Genomic DNA, 22,765 nt, shown 5'->3' on the forward strand with positions numbered 1-22,765 from the left:
TGGATTTCGATCTTGGTTATTTCTGCATGACACACTGCATATCTTGTTGTAATAGCTCTAAATGTTTGTGATGTTGCTTTTAGTGAGTGTGCAGAGTTTATGCATGACATTTATTAGGTTTTTCATTTTGTTGCACCTGTACATTCAAGTAAGTTCCTGATACCTTTTCCTGCTTCTACAGTTAATGCATTTATCTATGTTTATGGTCAGGTTTGAAGCAACATATACAGACTGTTCAATGTTTTTTATGATTTATTACTGTGTTTGCAATAAGCTTAACAAATCTTTATATTTGATGATGGAAATGTGGTTTTATTGCTGTCTTTAACAAATGGTAGGCTGCTTTTATCGTTTGGGAGGGTTTTTTATTAGTGTTATCACATGATTATTGAACTTTCTGTGATTGATTGAGTGTTTATTTTAAATAGCACTGCGATTTTGTGTTCTGTAATGGTCTGATGAAGCAGAGGTTACTCTGTGAAAGTGCTTACCTTCTGTTTTAATAAAGTTACTTCTATATACAGTGATTTAAAGCCGTGTTTGGGATCAGGATTTGTTACTGTTTTGGATTTGACTGCTACGTTTACTCCAACCTTGACTGAATGGTCTTCTTTTTTCTTTTTCTGCTGTTTGACATCTGCCTTTGACAGTGTCCAGTCCTTTTAAGATTTGTTTCACCATGTATCCTATTAGCTCAAAATTCTACTCTTGTGTTGACTATGCTCAGACAACTGCACTTTGCGGGGGTGGGAGGTTACAGAATTTTTGTTTGCTTCACAGAATCTTCGGTAATTCATTGTACTAAAGATTTTTTTCAGAATCTTATAGATGAAGAATGCGTGTATTGTAAAACTAGGTTTAACAAACATATTTCTAAAACTGTCCTAAATTTAAACATAATCAGCTTTCCACCTAGTTGGTCAGACTAGTTAATGTTATGATCTGTCCTGTTTGACAAAGATAAAGGTCCTAAGCAAGGTGAAAAACAAGACAAGACTTCAATACCTCAAGTTTCCACAATCTGTATTTCAAATAAGCCTTCTTATATCAAATTCAAAGGAAAACTGTTGATTTCTTTATCTCCACTACTTTTTATTAAGAGAAAATATTCATTTTTAGTGAACAGAAATGTGTTGGTAAAATTTAATGTAGTTTAATTATTTAGCATTTTAACCAAATCAGTAGCATAGTAAAAGGTTCCGAGATTGTAACTTTGTTTATTGACTATATGCTTAGATGATGCAAGTCTTGCAGAGCAATATATTATCTTCCATTATAAACATGTACATGTTAACCACATTTATTTCAAAAAACATCATGAGCTAGAACAGGTAACCTGGACATGTATTAAACCTCTTTAAGCTCTCTTTAAGTGTTTTTTGATTTGCTGAAGTAGTTTCCTGCAATGCCTTACTTTATGTGACTACAGTAATATAGTTTGATGCATAATGTTACTTGAGAAAGTACATTCAGTGATCAGGTCACAGTAGATTTGCTCTCTTGCTGAATGACTAGAAACTGATTACTTGACTTTATTTTAAGCTGTTTCATTCTCCTTTATAATGGCACAGACAGCAACACCAACTAAAAGCAAGATACATAATCTTGAGGATGTTCTTCGTGTTTCACTGTTACAGTCATTACAATAGGGTTATCCTGCTGGCAGGCTACCCTCAGTCGGCCTGAATTCCAAAGTCTAGCTCCGGCATCGGTTGCTGTTGCCTCTTCCCTGACGTCAGTGCGCCAGGGGTATAAAAGATGCAGCCAACGCCATTTTCTTCAGTCTTTCTTGCTGCACGGTGCCCGAAGCAAAAGCAGTTCGCAAGTGTCGGTCGGCCGACTCCTGAGTTTTTCAAATTAGAAATTCAGATCCAAAGTCTTCATTAAAGCTAAGTACCCCATTGGGGAAACTTTTTTCTTGCTCCAGACCGATGTCAGAAAAAGTTAACAATTGTATTTCTTGTGGGAAACAAATACCTCATAAGGATTTTCATTCTTACTGTATTCCTTGCCTAGGCCCTGACCATAACGTTGCTAGTTGTCGTTTTTTTGCTAGATTTAACCAACGCACTATTAAGCGTCGGTACGATTTTGCATTCCATTATTTTGGCAGACGATTTAATTACATAATGCCGTTGGAACAACCGACTACCGGAGTTTATAAAAAGCGCAAGGAAAAAGAAAAGAACAGGCATCCGAGATCCAAAACCGACGACGAGGCTTCTGCTAGGCCTGTCACCAGTTCGCCGGTTCTCGGTGAGGCACTTTCGCAGCCCCTGACGCCCGCTACCTCAGAGCCACAGGTCGCTTCTGACTCCCACGTGGAGACGATGAGGCCGCTGGAAACTCAAGGTATTGGACACTCGGAAACTATTCCCTCAGATGGGTCCGGAGCCGCTGAGCAGGCATCGGCTTCTGAGGGTGTTTTCAGACCTACACAGTTATATGTGAAACCTACTTCAGCTTCAAAGGCAAAGGCTAAAGCAACTCTAAAGACAAAGAAACAAGTACAGCATTCTCCTGGACAGGCCTCCATGCCTAAGAAACAGATGCTTAAAATGGCCGAAGACCTTATTACTTTGATCAGGGGTTCCCATCCCCCTTCTAAGAGGCCTAGGCAAGAGGTAGAATACGAATCTTCAGACCAGGTTTCCATTTCCTCTGATTCCTCATCTGAACAGGAATATTCTCTTCCTCCCTATGAGGACTCTGATGCTGAAGAATCTATCCCTTCAGCCTCCCCTCCTGAGGATTATTCTTTTGGGGAGACACTGCATACTATGACGGAGCATTTCCACTGGGAGAGCCAGGATTACTCAGAATGCAAGAAAAGGCTCAGAGACTTCCTTTTATTGCCTCAACACAGGCCCCTTGCTATCCCACCTGTTTTAGACATTGTAGATGATGTATTTTTCAGAGTCCACTCTATCTCCAGACTATTTACCACCAGCTCATGGTAAGCCAGACAGATACTACAGGGTTCCTGATTCACATAAATTTCTTTATAAAAACCCTGCTGCTGACCCAGAAACCATTTCTCAGGGTCCCAAAGGGATCAAGGCTTCTACTGTAAAAAACCCTGTCCCCTCTGATAGGGATTCTAGGGCCCTAGACAGATGGGGTAAAAAGATTTACACTTCTGCAACTTTGGCTGTAAGAGCCTTAAATTGCCAATTTCATATGCTTAAATATCAGTGATATCTTATGTCACTGCTTAAACAGAAAATGTCAACAAGTTCAGAATGTGCAGACAACAAGGAAATGCAAGATTTATTGCATGCAGCTGAACAAGTGGGAAAGCATACTTTGCAATGTGGTTTTGATTCTCTAGAGGCCTCCTGCAGGGCCGCTGTTACAGGTTCTGTCATTAGGAGGCATGCTTGGTTAAAAGAATAGAATCTGCCTGATCATGTTAAAGCAAAACTATTAGATGCTCCATTACAGCATGATACTTTGTTTGGTGTTAAAGCAGAAGAGGTGTTGAAGAAAATGGAGGACAAAGCTAAATCTATGCAAACAGTCAAGGATTTCCTGCAGGTACAGCCTCCCAGATTTAGCAGGAACTGGCCTACAAAGAATTGGTCCTTTCCAGTGTCCGATAGGCCACAAAGAGGCAGATACAGACACCCCAGAGGCAGATCACAGCCCCAGGGCTCATACAGGCCTAAACAATGGGGTGCTTCTACCTCCAAGAGCGAAGAGGAACAATCACAGCCATACAGGAAACAGCCTCAATGACGTTCCCCTTCCAGCACCAAGCACTTATTTTTTGGCAACCCCTTTGGGGAGAAAACTAGCACTTTTTTCACAAAATTGGCACATGATCACCCATGACAAATGGGTTCTAAATATAGTATGACAAGGCTACAGGTTCCACTTTCACACTCTGCCAAGACCAAACGGTATGCCAGACCTGCCACGCAATCAATGGGCAGAGGCACAAAAACACGTTTCATCCCTCATGGACATGAGGGCCATTCAACAAGTACCAGAGCAAGAGCAGGGACAAGGATTCTATTCAAGACTGTTCTTGGTACCCAGGAAGGACAAAGCTTGGAGACCAATACTGGACCTATCTATTCTAAACACATATCTGGATATTCCAAAATTCAAAATGTTGACTCTACAGCAGCTTCTGCCCATGGTGGGCAAGAAGGCTTGGCTTGTGACTTTAGATCTAAAAGAGGCATACCTGCATGTCCCAATCAGACAAATATGCAGAAGATACCTCAGATTCAAAGCTAGTTCAATGCACTACCAATTCTCTGCACTGCCCTTTGGCTTATCCACTACGCCCAGGGTCTTCATAAAGTGCCTGGCACCAGTAATTGCATACTGCAGACAAAGAGGAATACAAATATATCCTTATTTGGACGACTGCCTCATTCAAGCAGAGAACAAGGACATTCTACTACAGCATATGGCTTTGTAAAGAGATTACTATTATGCCTAGGGTACACAGTCAACTAACATAAATCAAAACTAGTACCCTCTCAACAGATAATATTCCTAGGTGCAAGCTTAAATACAACTGCCCAGATGGCTTATCTCACACCAGACAAGCGAAGACAACTGACTACCTATTTCAAACTGTTGGCAACAAAGGCCCAGTTATCTGCAAGAACAATTCTGCAGGCTTTGGGCTTCATGGCATCCTGCATTCTACTAATTCCATATGAAAGACTGCATATGAGGAAACTTCAATGGTACCTAAAAAGTGTTTGGACTCAACATTGCCACAGCCTGGAAGCAATAGTTACTCTCATCCCCTGCCTGCAACAGGAGTTTCAATGGTGGGCGAAGGCCTGTCACCAGAACAAGGGACAGCCATTCACTCTACCCCCAGCCACACAGACATTAACAATGGATGCATCGGATTATGCCTGGGGAGCCCACATGGCAGGAAGATGTACTCAAGGCACATGGTCCGCACACCAAATGCATCCACATATCAATCAAAAAGAGATGCTAGCTGTTCAAAATGCCCTGACAGCCTTCAAGGACCTACTTCATCCGGGACATCTACTGATAAAAACAGACAATACCACGGTCATGTGCTACATAAACAAGCAGGGAGGCACTCATTCCTACCCCCTTTGCAGACTGTCCATGACTTTGTGGGACACAGCATTGACTTACCAAGTACATCTGTAGGCACAATTCCTGCCAGGAAAGATAAATACTCTGGCAGACGAACTAAGCAGAAACCTCATGGATCCCCACGAGTGGAAATTGGATCCACAAATCTTCAGCATGATAACAAGGAAATGGGGATGCCCGGACATAGATCTATTTGCCTCCCCTCACAACTGCCAACTAATGAGATTCTGCACAAGGACTTATCACAGACAAGCATGGAAAGTGGATGCCCTGTCTTTCAGCTGGAAAAACTTAACAGTATATGTCTTTCCTCCTCTGCCTCTCCTCCCCAAGGTACTCCTAAAGGTCAGACAGGAGAAGCCAAAAATGATACTGATTGCCCAAGACTGGCCACGCCAGTACTGGTATCCAATCCTAAGGAACTTGTCTCAATGCCCAGCCTGGACCTTACCTCAAGTACCTCATCTACTGTCCCAGCAGAACAATCAGATCCTGCACAGCCAACTCAGGACCTTAAATCTGGCAGCATGGCAGATAATGTAGTCATACAAAACACACCTCTCACTAAAGCGGTGATCAATGTCATTTTGGAAGCCAGGAGGCCTAGTAATAGAAAATCCTATGCTGGAAAATGGAAGAGATTCTGTGCTTGGAACCAGGCACAAGGAATTGATACAGCTGTACCAAACATTCCTCAGATTTTGCAATACTTGACTGAGATGCTGGACAAAGGCCTATCTTTTTCATCTATAAAAATTCATGCCTCTGCCATTTTGGCTCATTTCAATACAGAGCCACCAATCTTTTCTCATCCTTTGTTAAGACAGTACCTCAGAGGGGCCAAAAATGTAAGGCCTCCAAGGAGATCACCAATACCTGCATGGGGCCTCAATTATGTCTTGGAAAAACTCACCCTGCCTCCTTTCGAGCCAGCCGCTGCAGCTGGTATAAAGTTTTTATCTTGGAAAACAGCTCTGCTCCTAGCAATAACTTCTGCAAGACGAGTCTCAGAGCTACAGGCACTCATGGCTGTGGAACCTTTCATCATTTTTTATCCAGACAGGGTTTCTCTGAGGACAAACCTGACATTTATGCCTAAGGTAGTGTCCAGTGTGTCCCTTAACCAAACTATTCATCTGCCTACCTTTTATCCAAACCCACAGAATAAGGGGGAGAGAATTCTGCATTCTTTGAACATACACAGACAGCTACGCTTCTACTTGAACAGAACCAAAGCTTTCAGAAAGACAGAGCAATTACTAGTGGCATATACTGCAGGATCACAAGGAAAGGCTATCTCAAAGCAGACTATTTCAAAGTGGATAGGCCACTGCATTCGTTTCTGCTATTTTCAACATGGCAAGCCAGTACCTAAGGGCATTAGGCCACATTCAACCAGAGCAGCAGCCACTTCAGCAGCCTTCCTCAGGGGAGTACCAACCAAAGACATTTTAGAGGCTGCTACTTGGAGTTCAGTGCACACCTTCACCAAGCACTATCACTTACCACTCTACTCTAAATCCAGGGCAGGCTTTGCCACTGCAGTTCTGCAGGGCCTAATAGCCACCCCTAATGCTATTTAACCCCAGCCTCCCAACCTTAGCTTTGGGATTCAACCTAATTGTAATGACTGCAACAGTGAAACACGAAGAACATAGTACAGTTGTGTACACTTACCATAAATGTAGATGTTCAAGTGTATTCACTGTTGCAGTCCAGGTTACCCACCCGCCATCCCCCATTTCTTTGCTGGAACTTAGCTGTACTTCTCTATTCTATATAACCTATGTGGTGTATTTGCTTGTAGATGAAGGCAAAATATATACTTTGGTGTATGCATGTTTTATTGACATATTTTTAGCCTACCATTTTGGGGGCACCTGACATCTGGGGCAAGAAAAACTGAAGAAAATGGCGTCGGCTGCATCTTTTATAACCCTGGCGCACTGACGTCAGGGAAGAGGCGACAGCAACTGATGCCGGACCTAGACTTTGGAATTCAGGCCGACTGAGGGTAGCCTGCCAGCAGGATAACCCTGTTGTAATGACTGCAACAGTGAATACACTTGAGCATCTACATTTATGGTAAGTGTACACAACTGTACTTTGCTTGCTTTCAATCAGAAATTTGTAGCATTCAGGAAAACATGCTTTTGATTATATAATGTGTAGCTATTGCTTTAATAGCTATTTTTTCCTTCAAAAGGGCAAAAAATTCCATGAAAAAGAAGGCAGAGAAAATAAGTCAAGAGGAATCAAATCCACACAGAGATAAAGAAGTTTCAACCTTAGCCATGAAGCTTGGCAACACAGCTCTAAACAACCCACTGCGATTTACTGAAGATGCGCCACGGCCTCAGTCAAAAGGCACTTCTCGCTTTGGAATGCTCAGTCACCATTCCTTTTTCTCCAGGCATAACCCTCACCCACATCGTGTCACACATATCCAAGGTATGAACACTGACTTGAGCAAGACATACACATATATTAGTTATTCCTCTGTTTTTTCCTTCTGATGCTAAATATTAAGTTTTATGTCATGCAAAATGCTTATAAAGCAAATAATATTAACCTATAAATTATATTACAGACTATGAAGAGTTCATTTTCAGACATTATTTATTTGACATTTGTTAGCCAGGATAGTCCGACTAAGCCAAAGCCCTTTTTCAGCGGGAAGCCCAGGGAGAAAAGCTCCACAGTAAAACAATTAATTACAACCAAAGATACAATACAAGAATACATAAAGACTATATGAAGGAAAAATCATATAAAGCACAATAATATATGAGTCACATTGACTACAAGAATAGATAAAGACTGTATGAAGGAGAGATTGTCAATGATTTCATTAGGCAGCTGTCCGATTTCTGAAATAATGATAATGTAAACAAAACTTTAGACTATTAAAATCTCGTTGTTAGGGTCAGTTAGAAAAGGTTTATTTTCCATTCACTGATTTCCCTTGGATAAGTGTGTGTGTGTGTGTGTGGGGGGGGGGGGGGGGGGATCTGTATTTGTCATAAACAGTATCACTTCATATCAAATTTACTTAAATTACCCGCAACCATAACTTGCAGCTTCTGGAGACCCATATCACTGCTGTCCAATACAACTATTCATTGCTAGCTAAAGATCCTATCAATGTGCCACAAACACCATGAAAGTTACATTAACTCAATACAAGAGGATTTCCATTACCCAAGTAATAACTGGTACACAACACCTCTACAAATGAATATACTCAGTGTTTCCTATACTTTGTTAATACCAATGCAGAAGAGCAAGTTGCAGAACTCCCCCTACTTCTGACCCCTACTAACCTAGCCCCAGCATGTACCCCATATGCGTATCCTCATCTCTGCTTAAATCTGACCAAAAGCCAGTCATCTTCATCACCAAATGAGACCATCTTCTCCATGACAAATTTTCTTCAGCTTGTAGAAGACCTACTGAAAATCCCCATCAAATGGAATCAGCTGTGAGGTCTGCTGCCATCCACCTCCTCTAATACCAGGACCTAAACACCTGTATAGAAAATTCAGTAGCCATCCACCCTAAACATAATGGCAAATTCATGAATACGCCTCTCCATTAGAACTCACAGATTAATTAACTGTTTACCAAAAGAAGGAAAAGTTGTAAACAATTACAATCCCCTTTTCTCTGGACCACAGTGAAACATAGCAACAAAAAACAAAAAAAATAAAAGAAAAATATAAAGCAGAATATGATTTAGGGTTTCTACAGATGCCAAAGAAATCTGCAAATCTTTCTTCATTTATGTCAAGCTGAGCTCATCTATAATAATGTCTTTACAAGCCTCTATTTTAGGACTTAACATATTACAAAACATGTGTAAATCCAAAAAAAGTTTGCTTGAGACACAAGAATTCAATATTGTTGTGTCCAAATTAAATGCACTGCATGTAAACTGGGCCTAGTAAATAGATGGGGTATGCACAGATATTGGATAAATCAACTAGAAAGAATATAATTCTAGATATAGCGTGGATCAAGGCTGTGGATGCAGTCACCGAATATGCCAATTCATCTACATTGCTGGGATCAGATCATATGTAGGTTCATAGGTTCATAGGTAGGTACTAGGCTATCAGCCCAAGGGCCTATGTAAACCTAGCCAGCAAGGTTCCATAGCTTACGCCACCCAAGAAAGTTATTTTCCTGTGCCACTGTCGAGCAGAGACACAGAAGTGATCCCCGGGATGTATTTCCTATTTCCCATCCACTCATCAAAAATTTTCTTGAAGAGTGCTAACGAAAAACTTTGCTTGACATAGATGGGTAGCTTGTTCCAGAGTATAGGAAGTCTCTGGGACAGGAATCTATCCCTCCAGCATGTCCTGTTTATTGTGGTGACAAGGTTTAGGTCCCCAGAACATGTAGCTCAGAGGGATTGGGATTTCATTAGGTGTAGCATGTCCAACAGCTCTGGGTTTGACATAGCTTTATATGTTAGGCAGACATCACCTCGGAGTAGGCGATATGCTATGGAGTAAAGCTGGAGTTTTTTGAGGCGGTCAGTGTAGGGCAGTGTAGGGCATTTGTTTGAGGCCAGTAATCCTCTTCATGAGGTACTTCTGTGGCCTTTCCAGCTGCTACAGATGTCTTGTGAGGTACATTCCAAAAGGGGCATTGTACTCTATAATGGGTCTAATGAGTGATGAGTAGAGGGGAACAATGACCTCTTTTTTCCTGGATGAGAACCCTTTTATGATGAGGTGTGCCACGTAGAAGGACTTCCTGACTACTGTGGCAATGTGACTATCAAAGGAAAGACTACTGTCCACCTGGGTCGCAAGGTCTGTTATCACGCATTCGGTGTTAAGTAGATTGCTGCCTATGTGGTAGTTCATGGGTACAGAGTTTTTACCAAAGGGGATGACACTGCACTTTTTGGCATTGAGCTTGAGGCCATGACTCTGACACCAGGCATCTGTCTCAGCGAGGCCCTTCTGTAGTATGTCCACATCATTTGGGGACTTGACTATGGCTCCTAGTTTGCAGTCATCTGCGAACTTCATTAGCCAGAGGCCTTCTGTGTTAGCCTGTACTTCAGAGAAGTAGATACGAAACAGGAGAGGTCCCAGGACAGAACCCTGTGGTACTCCACTTGTCACTGCTTTGAGGTCAGATTTGGAGTCTGCAACTTTTACAGTTTGGGTTCTGTCAGTGAGCCAGTTGGCAACCCGTCTTGTGACCTAGGGATTTATACCTAGTTTAGTGAGTTTAGCTACAATTCCAGAATGGGGGATGGTGTCGAAAGCCTTGTCGAGGTCAAGATAGGCTGTGTGAACCACCTTACCCTCATACACGGCTTTGGTGACTGCTTCAAAGAAGTCGATCAGGTTCAGGAGGCATGATCTGCCTTTCACAAACCTGAACTGGGTGGGATCCAGAGTTTGGAGGTTACCAATGTCTTTGTTTATGAGTTCCATGATGATACGTTCCATAGCCTTGCAGACCAGGCTCATCAGGCTAATAGGTCGATAGTTCCCGGGATCAGTGGTGGCTCCCCCTTTGTGGAGTGGGATAACTGTTACTGTGCACCATTCAGTGGGCACAAAGCCTGATGCGAGGCTATTATTGAACATGGTGCTTAAGTAAGGATCCAGTTCGTTCTGAAGTTCGTGTAAAACACAGCCTGGGATGTTGTCTGGTCCCATGGATGCTGTGTTTTTGGCTTTAGAGAGTGCAGCTTTTACCTGCGTAGTTGTGATTACAGGGACTCTACATTCTTCCTGTATAGATATGGGCCCTTTAGGGGGTGAGTGGGGTAAAGTTAGCACTGAACCTATCTGCCAGGATGTTGGCAATATCAGTTGGTTCTGTAATTTTCATGCCTTTGTGCTGTAACTCAGTGCAGATCTGGGTGTTGCCATCGAGATTCTTGACATAGCTATAGAATGCTTTGTGGCTGTCCTTAGAATTAGTGGTGATTTTGTTTTCGTAGCTAGCTTTGGAGGATCTTATAAGGGATCTCAGCTTCTTACTGAGGCTGACCAGGGAGCTCCTCCACTTATGGGATTTTACTCTCTTTTGCAACAGTTTCTTCCTTCTGTTGTACAGTTTGTTTATGGCAGGGGACCACCAGATTGGCTTCCTTTTTTTTTGAAGGGTAGTATCTTGGTTCTGTTAGGGATAGCATGATCCATGCACTCGTGTAAGTGCTTATAGAGTGCATTTGTGTTGGATTCAGCAGTTGTAGCTGTATAGTCCATCTGCATGGGTGTCATGAAGCTCACCACGTCTCTCTTAAGAAGCATGAAGTTGGCTTTGGAGAAATTTTTTACTGTGGCTTCCTTAATGGGGAGTGGGGCGGAATGTGGATATCAAGGGTGATTAGCTTATGGTTGGATTGGACCAACGAGGAGTTGACTTCAGGTGTGGAACACCGGTCACTCATGTTGGTAATGACTAGGTCTAGGATATTGTTGCCCCTGGTGGGGGTGTGGATAAGTTGATCCAGGGCATTGGAGTTTATGAATTCCAGAAAGCATTGAGCTAAAGAGTTGGTACACGAGTAGTTTTCCCAGTTAATGGTGGGGTAGTAGAAGTCACCCATTATTAGGGTGTTTGGTTGAACCTTAACATTTTCCAGTACATCAAGAAAAGAGGAGTGGGAATCCTGGGGCATGGTGGGGGATCTGTAACAAGGTACAATTTCGATTGCAGTTTTGCCCAGAGTTAGTTGCACTTGGATAACCTCGGATGCATTATGCTGAGCAACTAACCTGGAGGTGTGGATATCCTTAATGAATATGGACACACCTCTGCCTTTGGTGTTTTGGTCCAGGTTACATGGCCGAAAAGTGTGGTATGAATCATAGTCTGGTAGTGCAGGGGTGCTCTCTGGAGCCTTGAACGAGGTCTCAGTCACTGCACAGATATCGATGTTCTCCATTTTAAGGAGTGCCTCGAGTGAGTGCATTTTGAGATTTAGACTTCTAGCATTGAGTAGCATTACCCTCAGTTTTTGCTTGCCTGTTCCTGTTATGGTGGTGAATTTGTCATTTGAACCTTGCCTAAAAAAGGCACTATAGGGGCAGCAAGAGCCTTAGCCTGTATCCGGAATCCCAGGGGTGACAGGTGCAGGCCATCTGTGGCAAAGCACCATGGTCTGTCGACCATGTCATCCCAAGCAGAAAGATACTGGATCCCCTTAGAATGACACCAGAAGCTTAGCCAATTGTTGAAGTCAACCATTTTGTCCTTGTACTGCGGTAATATTCTGGGTGATGGCAGAGTGCTACTCAGGGCTAGGGTCATACCTGCCTGGGCTACAAGATCAGCAAGCTCTTCCATGTCTCTTTTCATGTAGTCCAGGGAGGTACATCTCAGATCATTCACACCAACATGGACAATGACAGAGTCATATCTGTACTTGTTGTGGAGTGACCTGAGTGCGTGGATTATGTGGCGATCCTGGCACCCGACAGGCAGCTGACAGTAACCTTCTCCTTGTTTAGCCTGGTGAGTGGGACATCAATGTGCCTGACTATAGAGTCACCTATGACTAGTGTGTTGGGTACGTTGTTTTGCCTTATTAGCTGTGGTTGAGTGGCACACTGAGTCTGTGGGCTATGTGTCATTTGGGTTGTGTTGGGGGATGGAGGTTGCTTGCGTTTCTGCTTTGGAGGTCTCTGTTGCTTAGACAGATTATTATTGAGAGCCTCCGCGAATGATTTGTGTTACTATGTGTGGATTTTGGTGGTGTAGATTTAGTGAGACTATGTGATGAGTGTGGTGTGGTGCAAATGTTTACCTTCTCCTCATGACTGTCAAGTTCAGTCTTGGTTGGAGAGAGCTTTACCTCCAGTTTGGCTAGATAAGTGCATCTCTCACAGATGCTGTTGTTGTTGTGAGCCTTCTAGTATTTTCTGTGGAATCTCTACAATAAAAATCATTTTCCTGAGTGAGGGCATTTTTAATACCATATTTTAAAGTAACCTCTATTCCTTATTGAATGGCAAAGCAGTCGGTAATATAAGTTATGTTTTCTCCCAGAGTAGGCTCTGCACTGCAACATTCAGTGTTTGTTTAAATATTATTTCTCTGGAGTTAAGATCAAGTGACTTGTTTAATATTTCATTCATTATACTACAAAAGGTCAAACTGTTTTTGTCATTACAGTTCCCTTACTTTTCTTGCTATGGTAGTGTATGAGAGAGAGACTACAATTATTTTCTAGGTTGTAGGTGTGTATTCCTACTTGCTTAAAACTTCCTTTAGACTGTATGTGTGTAATACTATTATCAGGCCAAAGCTGCCACTTCTTAAGAGATCTGACTGAGAATCAGTCATTTTTTAATATATTTACTGGAATATTATTTTCTGTAAATTATATTCTCACAAATTATTTAGACAGAAAAGTAAAAGTGATTTTGTGTTGGACATTTATGTGGATTTTTTTTAATAGCATAAACGCATAAAACAAAACAAAAAAGAAATACCTTTTCCAGTGAATCATAAAACAGTTGTGAAGAGGAAGCAGTGAGAAGCATAAGCACTGCAGTTGGGTGGGATGCCTAAAAGTTGTCACTGCATCGGAAAACAGTTTCCAGAAAAAGTCATTGAGGAAGAAAAATGGCTCTAGTAATTCTCTAAAGCAGGTTATGACTGTCTCAGTAGAGTCTGATCATTGGGCATTTGCTAAAATAAAGCTTGATTTTATTTGTTTATTTTACATTTGGTTACCGGGGAAGTCCGACTGGGCTGTTGGCCAATTTTCAGCGGAGGCCCAGGGGGAAAATCCCCACTGAATGAAATACAATTATGAACAGACAAAACATTTTTTAAGTACATTGCAGACAGCATAACAGTAAGACAGTACAATATTTATGTCATTAAAAACTATAGTATTGATCAAACAGTTTAAAGACAAGAATAACAGTGGTAAATAGGAACAGTGCAATATTTACGCCATTAAAGCATCTTAAAAATCAGTTAGATAACATAAATAGCACCAGTTATAGGGAAGAGTGATTGATAGGCATATCAAAAAAGTAAAAAGAGCATACAGGCGATAGTAGATGGGGAAGAGGGAAGATGGGCAAAGGTTAGCAGATTTAGAAAACAGAGGTAAAAATTAACTGCAAGATAATTAGATTAAAATGGGGGTTATGCTTAGCCTGGTTAAGAGGCAGTGATTGCATGGTAGTTAGATTAGGATGGGGAGTTTGTTTAACCCGGGTTAGTGCAGGAGCAAAGGCAGGTGTAGGTTAGGTAATCCCTGAGTAGTAGCTTGAATTTGGATGAGTTAGTAGTATTAAATATACTCTGAGGCATATAATTTGAGGATTTTGATATTTTGTAGGAGTAAAGAGATTCACCATGACTTTTATTGGGTTTAGTTACTTTGAGTAGGAGTTTATTGTTGGAACTTAGTGATCCACAGCTGGAGAGGGGTTGAACTAAGTCCTTGAGAGCTGGGCAGTTTTCAGGGTGGTGAATGGTGGAATGAGCTAGAGATAGTTGGTTAAAGGTTAGTAGATTTTAAGTATTTTACCCATGAATTACCACATAAACGGCAGTCTACTTAATGCTGAATGTGTGATAAGAGACCTTGGGACCCAGGTGGACTGTAGTCTCTCCTTTGATAATCACATCGCCACAGTAGTTAGGAAATCTTTTTATGTGGCACACCTCATCACAAAAGGGTTCTCATCCAGGAAAAAAGAGGCCATTGTTCCCCTCTACTCGGCACTCATTAGACCCATTACAGAGTACAACACCCCTTTTGGAGTGTACCTCACAAGACATCTACAGCAACTGGAAAGGCCACAGAAGTACCTCACAAAGAGGATTAGTGGCCTCAAACAGATGCCTTACACTGACCATCTCAAAAAACTCCATATTTACTCTGTAGCATATTGCCTACTCCGAGGAGATCTCTGCCTAACATATACAGCTATGTTAAACCCAGAGCTGTTGGGCATGCTACACCTAAAGAAATCCCAATCCCTCCGAGCAGCATCTATAATATATTTTATGAAAAACAGGTAAAATATGAGAAAAATTAGGAACCATAGTTAACCATACCTTTCAACTGTTCAGACTTTTACAGAACATTCCTAATTTTTCTCATATTTTACCTGTTTTTCATAAAATATATTGAAGATGGCCTTACCAAGCATATCCCAATAAAAAGTGGCCATGCTACTTTCTGTTAGGATATGCTTGACTTGAAATGAGCACACTGACTGGGCTGTCCAGTCAGCATGCATGTCTTTAAATAATAATGACTCCTTATTATATAACTGAATGTGCCTCCTTAAAACTTCCAGCTTACAGATCCATCAGGTCCTAGACTATCTCTTGCATACTCAACCATTAAAATCCACTGGTCATTATTGTAGGCATGCCTATCCTAGGGTCCTTCCTTAGCTCCTAGGGTCACAGTGAATATATTTGTCAGTGAAATATTGCATGTAAAGCCTTTGAAACTAATTTTTCTTCAATCAAATCTTACTTTTATTTGTCAAACTTTGGCATTATATTCTTTTAAAACAGTGTGTTTAGTTCCATTTTAGAAAGTTCTTTCATGGAAGATGATACCTTTTTGGCAGTCACCTCTGCAAGAATGCAATCAGCTCATGAAGCTTTTGTGTTCAGAACAGCTTCCCTGCAATGGATCAGTGACCATTTGCTTGTCTTTTAACTGTCTTATAACATTTGTTCAAAGGCAAACTTGTTTGTAAATCATAAAGCTGTAATACAGACACAGCTGTTTGCATGAGAACACTGCTCTGTTTTTGGGAGTGTCTCTCTTCCCACTGTTATGTGACCATGGAGTTAATTTATATAAGTAAAGGGGTTTGTTGCTGGAGCCCCCATATGGTGGTACAGGGGACATGTCCCCCTGCAAAAATGAAATACCGTGGAGACAGTTTAGGTGAGATGTGGTCTCAGTCAGCTGACATCAAGAAGCTTGCTTCCGATGTCTTGATTTGTGATGCGTAATTGGAAAAGTTTTCAGAACCTTATATGTATATCCTTATGTGGTCCGTAGTAAACAGCTTTCCACTTCCTTATGGATGAAAAAAACAAGACTATTTTGACAAAAATAGTGCATTAAGGATCATCTTGCACTTTTCATTTGAAACTTTTTGCTGGACTTTTCCATATAAATGTTATGATTTTATCACATGTGCTCTTTCATAAACATACAGAGGGCTTATTGATGAACCTCTGTTTTAGGGCTAATATCATATTTGAATTTGCCTCAAACCAAACAAATCATCTTCCTTCATTCTGTAATTACTTGTAGGATGAATGTAGGAGATTGCATTCTCTATGCAAGGGACCTTAGAAGACAATTTGGCCATATATTTCCAGGACCAAATATTTCAGAATTGTGGATGAGTTTTGTTTCCGTGGTAAGATCCCAGTGGGTGAGCAGGCTATTTTCAGCTGAATCTCTGGTTGCTTAGACTTACACTATGATTCTGTCTATAAACCAATTGTGAGGCTCACTAGAACTCATTTAATGGAATGACAGCAACACCATCTGCTTCTTTTCAAAGGACACCTTTTGCTACTGTATGTTGTGTTGTAACACAGTCTCCAGCCCAAATTCTGAATAAACATGTCAAGTCGTGTTGTGTTTCACAGGCCAGATGCCCTTTTTCTATGGCAGTTGTTCATGAAATGCTTGTTAGAATGTCCACTAAGTTTTTTGTCTTCATAGCTTGGTATTTTACCCATTCTGATATTGCCAAGACAAGGACAGTGATATAAAATCCATTGGCGTGAGGTGCTTACCATAGCAGTACATGGCCTAATTGTTACAGCATTTACAGTGGATCCCATGTATCCATTCCCTGTAGTTGCCTGCCATTCCTAAGTGTTTGCCATTGTCAATCCTTTATTATAGAGATAATGTGCTGTGTTGAAGGAGCATGGTCATCTCTGTCCCATCTTCGACCACCACAGTCATATGGCAGACCATCCCCATAATCAACATAAGGTTGTTCCAAGAGTTTTCTATACTTGCAACTATATTTATGCATTTTCCACTTTTCTTGACTTCTCATCTGATCCTTCACCTTATATTCTTTCTTTTGTATTTGGGCACATTCAGTTGCTCCCTGATTTTTATCTACTTTGGCTTTAATTTCCATTCCTACTTGACACTGATATGCTTCTTCTGAACTAAGCAACAGAGACCTCCAAAGCAGAAATGCAAGCAACCTTCACCCCCCAACACAACCCAAATGACACATAACCCACAAACTCAGTGTGCCACTCACCCACAGCCCATAAGGCATAACAAAGTATCCAACACTCTAGTCATAGGTGACTCTATAGCTGGGCACACTGATGTTCCACTCACCAGGCTAAACAAGGAGAAAGTTACTGTCAGCTGCCTGTCAAGTGCCAGGATCTGCCACATGACGCACGCACTCAGGTCACTCCACAACAAGTACAAATATGACTCTGTCATTGTCCATGTTAGTGTGAATGACCTGAGACGCATCTCCCTGGACTACATGAAAAGAGACATGGAGGAGCTCTCCAATCTTGTAGCCCAGGCAGGTATGACCCTAGCCCTGAGTAGCATCCTGCCATCACTCAGAATGATACCACAGTACAAGGACAAAATGATTGACTTCAACAATTGGCTAAGCTTCTGGTGTCATTCTAAGGGGATCCAGTATCTGTCTGCCTGGGATGACATGATCGACAGACCACGATGCTTTGCCATAGATGGCCTGCACCTGTCACCCTTGGGATTCCGGTTACTGGCTAAGGCTCTTGCCACCCCTATAGTGCCTTTTTTTAGGCAAGGTTCAAATGACAAATTCACCACCTTAACAGGTACAAGCAAGCAAAATCTGAGGGTAATGCTACTCAGTGCTAGAAGTCTAAACCTTAAAATGCATTCACTCGAGGCACTCCTTAAAATGGAGAACATCGACATTTGTGTAGTGACAGAGACCTGGTTCAAGGCTCCAGAGAGCACCGCTGCATTACCAGGCTATAATTCATACCACACCTTACGACCACCTAACCTGGACGGAAACACTAAATGAGGAAGCGTGTCCATATTCATTAAGGATATCCACACCTCCAGGCTAGTTGCTCAGCATAATGCATCTGAGATTATCCAAGTGCAACTAACTCTGGGCAAGACCGCAATCCAAATTGTAACTTGCTACAGATCCCCCACCATGCCCCAGGATTCCTGTTTCTCATTTCTTGATACACTGGAAAATATTATGGTACAACCCAACACCCTAATAATGGGCAATTTCAACTACCTCATCATTAACTGGGAAAACTACTCATGTACCAACTCTTTTGCCCAACGTTTTCTGGAATTCATAAATTCCAACGCCTTGGATCAACTTATCCACACCCCCACCAGGGGCAGCAATATCCTAGACCTGGTCATTGCCAACATGGGCAACCGGTGTTCCACACCAGAGGTCAATTCCTCGTTGGTCAGATCCGACCACAAGCTAATCACCCTAGACATCCACATCCCTCCCCCACCCCCTATTAGGGAAACCACCGTAAAAAATTTCTCCAAAGCCAACTTCACGCTTCTTAAAGTGGCAAACTTCATGACACCAATGCAGATGGACAAAAGAGGTACGACTGCCAAATCCTACACAAATGCACTTTATAAGCACTTACACAAGTGCATGGATCCTGCCATCCCTAACAGAACCAAGATGCTATCCTCCAAAAAAAAGTAAGCCAATCTGGTGGACCCCTGCCATAAACAAACTCTACAACAGAAGAAAGAAACTGTTGCCTAAAAGAGTAAAATCCCATGATTGGAGGAACTCCCTGGTCAGCCTCAGTAAGAAGCTGAGATCCCTCATAAAATCCTCCAAAGCTAGTTACAAAAACAAAATCACCACTGATACTAAAGACAACCACAAAGCATTCTATAGCTATGTCAAGTATTTCAATGGCAACACTCAGATCTGCTCTGAGTTACAGCACAATGGCACTAAATATACAGAACTAACTGATATTGCCAACATCCTGGCAGATAGGTTCAGTGCTAACTTTACCCCCCTCTCACCCCCTAAAGGGCCGATCTCTATATCGGAAGAATGCAAGTTCCTGTAATCATGGCTGCAGAGGTAAAAACCACACTCTCCAAAGCCAAGAACACAGCATCCATGGGACCTGACAACATCACATGCTGCGTTCTACACAAACTGCAGAATGAACTGGCACCCCACCTAAGCACCATGTTCAGTCATAGCCTCACCCCAGGCTTTGTGCCCTCTGAATGGCACACAGCGACGGTTATCCCACTCCACAAAGGGGGAGCCACCATGGACCCCAGGAACTACTGCCCCATTAGCCTAATGAGCCTGGTCTGCAAGGCCATGGAATGTATCATCATGGAACTTATAAACAAAGAAATTGGTAATCTCCAAACTCTGGACCCCACACAGTTCAGGTTTGTAAAAGGCAGATCATGTCTCCTAAACCCGATAGACTTCTTTGAAGCAGTCATCAAAGCCGTATACAAGGGTAAGGTGGTTCACACAGCCTATCTAGATCTCACCAAGGCTTTTGACACCATCCCCCACTCTGGAATTATAGATAAACTCACTAAACTAAGTATAAATCCCTATGTCACAAGATGGGTTGCCAACTGGCTCACTGACAGAACCCAGACTGTGAAAGTAGCAGACTCCAAATCCGACTTCAGACCAGTGACAAGTGGAGTACCACAGGGTTCAGTCCTGGGTCCTCTCCTGTTTGGTATCTACTTTTCTGAAGTACAGGCTAATATAGAAGGTCTTTGGCTAATGAAGTTCGCAGATGACTGCAAACTAGGAGCCATAATCGAAACTCCTAACGATGTGGACATCCTGCAAAAGGGCCTCACGGAGACAGATGGCTGGTGTCAAAGCCATGGCCTCAGGCTCAATGCCAAAAAGTGCATTGTCATCCTCTTTGGTAAATACTCTGCACCCATGAGCTACCACATAGGTGGTAGTCTACTTAAGACTGAAAGTGTGATAAGAGACCTTGGGATACAGGTGGACAGTAGTCTTTCCTTTGATAATCACATTGCCACAGTAGTCAGGAAATCCTTCTACGTGGCCCACTTCATCACAAAAGGTTTCTCATCCAGGAAGAAAGAGGTCATTGTTCCCCTCTACTCGTCACTCATTAGACCCATTATAGAGTACCACGCCCCTTTTGGTATGTACCTCACAAGACATCTTCAACACCTGGAAAGGCCGCAGAAATACCTCACAAAGAGGATTACTGGCCCCAAACAGATGCCCTATGCAGACTGTCTCAATAAAATCCAGCTTTACTCCATCACATATCGCCTACTCAGAGGCGATCTCTGCCTAACATACAAAGCTATGTCAAACCCAGAGCTGTTGGACATGCTCCCTTAAAGAAATCCCAATCCCTCCGAGCTACACGCTCTAGGGACCTAAACCTTGTCACCACAATAAACCGAACATGCTGGAGGGATAGATTCCTGTCCCAGAGATTTCCCATACTCTGGAACAAACTACCTATCTATATCAAACAAAGCTCCTCATTAGCACTCTTCAAGAAAAATCTTGATGAGTGGATGGGAAATAGGAAATACACCCCGGGGATCACTTCTATGTCTCTGCTAGACAGTGGCACAGGAAAATAACTTTCTTGGGTGGAGTAAGCCAGGGAACCTTGTTGGCTAGGCTTACGTAGGCCCTTGGGCCGATAGCCTAGTACCTACCTATGAACCTATGAACCTATAAGAGCAAATTGGTTTATAGTATGGACTTTGTTGCTAGATGTCAACTCTGTTTTTAGTATTCATTTAAGTCTTCTAAAATATTCCTTACTAAGTTTTATTCACATTTGTTCATGTTTTATTGTTGATCCTTCAGTAATTCCCAAATATTTATACACTCCCTCTTGCTCAAGTTCTTTTTATCACATTCTTGTCCCAAACTGATGTTTTCTTGGTGCTGCAGTTTTCCTGCTTTAAAGGTTGCTTTTGCAATAACCACCCATCAAACATTCAATATCATCAACTGCACATGCTCAGTGATAGCGTGCAAATACATGACCTCATCATCATTCTATAAGGCCTGGGTCCTCATCTAAGGAAGTTACGATATTGGAGAGAAATCCTTTTTCTTGTAAAGCAGTAATACTAGGTGTTGGAGAGTGTATTTTGGGTCTTAGGTAGTAAGTGTTTGGCAGGAAAGGATTTTTGTGAGTGTTGTAGAGGTTGTTCAGTTGTTCATGTTATGAGTGAGCGATCAACCACTAAGTAGAATTTGATGTAAGAGCACTTGGTGTAGTGAGTGGTCAAGTGCCTGTATAGAGGGGTGTGAATGCTTGGTGTATGGAGTGGATGAGTGGGTTATTTTCATAGGGATAGAAATATTTAGGATAGTGGATGGTTGTGTGGTTGTTGGAAGTAGAGCTACAAGTCCTTGGTTATGTGTGTGTGGTGGGCATCATGTTTCAGTGAGTGGTCAAGTGCTTGCTGTAAGTAGGGATTTGCATGGGTGGTTGAGAGCATGCTGTATATTTTGTTTTATATATGTAGGGGAGGGAGATGAGTTCAAGTATAGGAGTGGTTGGTGCAGACTGTGTAAAACATTTGTGAAATGGATTTTTGTGCGAGACAGACATTTATGAAACTCTGTAGCCCAAATAGGACTTACCCCAAGGTAAGTCTGATCTTAGAGTTGGTCATATCAGTTTTGAGGGAATGGGGTTAGGTCATGCCCCCAATTAGAAATATGTGTGAGATGTGTTTGTAAACTTCAGGTTGTTTACATCTGTTGAGTGTATCTGACTATGTGTCTGTGTCCTGGTCCTTGTGTTTTTAGTAGGGTATTTTCTCAATTCATAAATGAAGCAGTTCTGTAAAAGTATTTTTTGAAGAGGTATTTTTTAACTAATTTGTTAATTATATTTTTTAGTGCATTCCTAGTAATACCCACATTATTATGTTGTTTTTCTGAAATGTGTAATTACAGTTTCTTTTTTCTGATGTGTGCATCCAAACTAAAAAAAAAAATCAAAAGTAATTTGTACTAAATACCAAATCCATATACTTGCCACTCATTTGGTCAACATCTGTGTAACTTGCTTTTTGTAGTATACATTGAGGTAGATGGGAGAAAGGGTGTAGCTCTCGAGACCCAGCCTTCAAGTCATTTTCATTCTGGCTATCCAGGGATAATTTATTTATTTGTTTTTATCATTTGTTAATCAGGTAAAGCCTCTCAGCCCACTTCTCTTTACAGGGGCAGCACTGGATAGTTAAGGGACTCGTTTAGAGTCAAGAACAGTAATCAGACGCAGAAACACAGCCTATAGAATGAAACTCATTGGCCACTCATAGCCTTAATAATTGATAGTAAGCTTCCAAAGGTCAGCCAGATGGGAGTCGACTAACTGCGGTTAACTGTGATAAAGCCAGAGGGATTAACAAGAGGAGATGGAGAAAATTTTGAGGAGAGAACAACAGAAGGAAGAATGATGGGGAATAACAGAAGAGAAAAACACTAAATTTATTTATTTAACATTTGTTTACTGAGAAAGTTCGACGGGACACACGTCCTTTTTCAGCAGAGGCCCGGGGAGAAAAGCTCCATGAGTAACAGTAAATTTTTATGCACGCATTACAATAATCAATAAAGTA

General features: G+C 41.8%; 1 protein-coding gene across 4 annotated transcripts in view; it reads left to right on the forward strand.

Moving 5' to 3' along the window:
- TBATA (thymus, brain and testes associated) overlaps positions 1-22,765 on the forward strand; it is a 692,576-nt gene that overhangs the window by 423,082 nt on the left and 246,729 nt on the right. For all 4 annotated transcript variants that reach the window (XM_044056960.1, XM_044056961.1, XM_044056963.1 and 1 more), the window contains one exon: positions 7,307-7,551. In XM_044056960.1, coding sequence (XP_043912895.1) covers positions 7,307-7,551 — 245 coding nt within the window. The remainder of the gene's footprint in view (positions 1-7,306; positions 7,552-22,765) is intronic.

Source organism: Protopterus annectens, chromosome 14.part0 (genome assembly GCF_019279795.1).
Source record: "Protopterus annectens isolate FY-2018-M chromosome 14.part0, PAN1.0, whole genome shotgun sequence".
Lineage (NCBI taxonomy): Eukaryota > Metazoa > Chordata > Ceratodontiformes > Protopteridae > Protopterus > Protopterus annectens.